The sequence below is a fragment of the Grammomys surdaster genome, unplaced genomic scaffold (genome assembly GCF_004785775.1).
Source record: "Grammomys surdaster isolate TR1022 unplaced genomic scaffold, NIH_TR_1.0 126118, whole genome shotgun sequence".
Classification (NCBI taxonomy): domain Eukaryota; kingdom Metazoa; phylum Chordata; class Mammalia; order Rodentia; family Muridae; genus Grammomys; species Grammomys surdaster.
Window position 1 is genome coordinate 5870105 of NW_021620926.1, and position 1415 is coordinate 5871519.

Genomic DNA, 1415 nt, shown 5'->3' on the forward strand with positions numbered 1-1415 from the left:
CCACCTCCTGCATCTGCCTGGTTCTCAGGTACCCACCTCCTGCATCTATGACAATATCTACTCCCAGGCCACCTGTTTCCTCCAAACAGCTTTCAGCAACATGGACTTTCCCGTTAGACACATCAATCACTCGGGCTGTAAAGGACAGAAAATCAAGAAATTGTACTGTTTTCTTTGAGATCAACACAAACAGATTGGGAGAAAGGAAAAGAAAAGAAAAGCTAGTAAGTTTCAACAATTATTAAGTTAAAAAGAAAAAGTCAATTCTGCTTAAAGTGTTTTTTAAGGAATTCAATCTTGAACTGTAAGGTTCAGTCTAAAGGAATGGATAGGCATATTCGCTAGGATGAAAACATGTACATTTCACCCAAGGCTGGCCTGTTGACAGGGTCAGCTGTCTGTGAACACAGGACCATCTGCCAGCCCTGGGAAGCTGAGACCAGGCCCACGCAAACAGTCTCTTACTAGTATCCAGAGCTGCGTCTGTGTTTGCACACGAGGGCACTCATCATTTATCCCTTCTTAATCATCAAGACCTACCCTCCCCGCAGCCCTCCAGCTCCCTATACTGGAGAACAGTCCTGAATGTGAGGAAAAGGAATATGATTGGTTTTGGTAGAGATAGGGGAAAATCAAGCTAATTTTAATTTGGTGCATTAATTGCATATGTGCATGCATACACACACACACACACACATACACACACACACAAACACACACAAATTATTTTTGTGTGTGTGGTATTAGGTGAAGGACATGGATAAACCCTGGACCTTATCAATTGCAAAAAAGCAGTCTACTACTGAGCTATGCATGTCCTTAGCTCTTGAAATAATTATAGCAATAGAAAATGAATTATATTAATAGTACAATAGAACTATACTGAGAATTGAAAACAGTTGAACCAGAATTTGAACCAATGAGGATATAGTTATATTTCATTTTGTTTTTAGCACCTTGCTGAGGATGATGTTTTTCAGAGCTCTTCAGACTACAGGCACAGTCTAACAGCAATCTGCGACTCTTGGTGGTGAGAAGGCAAGGGCTGCAGGGTGAGAGTGCAGGAGCAGGGGTGCAAGACTGCAGGGTGAGAGTGCAGAAGGAGGGGTGCAGGGTGAGAGTGCAGGAGCAGGGGTGCAGGACTGCAGGGTGAGAGTGCAGAAGGAGGGGTGCAGGTTGAGAGTGCAGAAGGAGGGGTGCAGGTTGAGAGTGCAGAAGCAGGGCTGCAGGGTGAGAGTGCAGAAGGAGGGGTGCAGGGTGAGAGTGCAGAAGGAGGAGTGCAGGGTGAGAGTGCAGAAGGAGGGGTGCAGGGTGAGAGTGCAGAAGGAGGGGTTCAGGTTGAGAGTGCAGAAGGAGGGTTGCAGGGTGAGAGTGCAGAAGGAGGGGTGCAGGGCTGCAGGGTGAGAGTGCAGAAG

At 46.4% G+C, this 1415-nt stretch overlaps 1 protein-coding gene across 2 annotated transcripts in view; it reads right to left on the bottom strand.

Moving 5' to 3' along the window:
- Positions 1–1415, bottom strand: part of Cryzl1 (crystallin zeta like 1) — a 40516-nt gene that overhangs the window by 5518 nt on the left and 33583 nt on the right. For both annotated transcript variants that reach the window (XM_028756385.1, XM_028756386.1), the window contains exon 9: positions 37–135. In XM_028756385.1, the coding sequence (XP_028612218.1) occupies positions 37–135 (99 nt within the window). The remainder of the gene's footprint in view (positions 1–36; positions 136–1415) is intronic.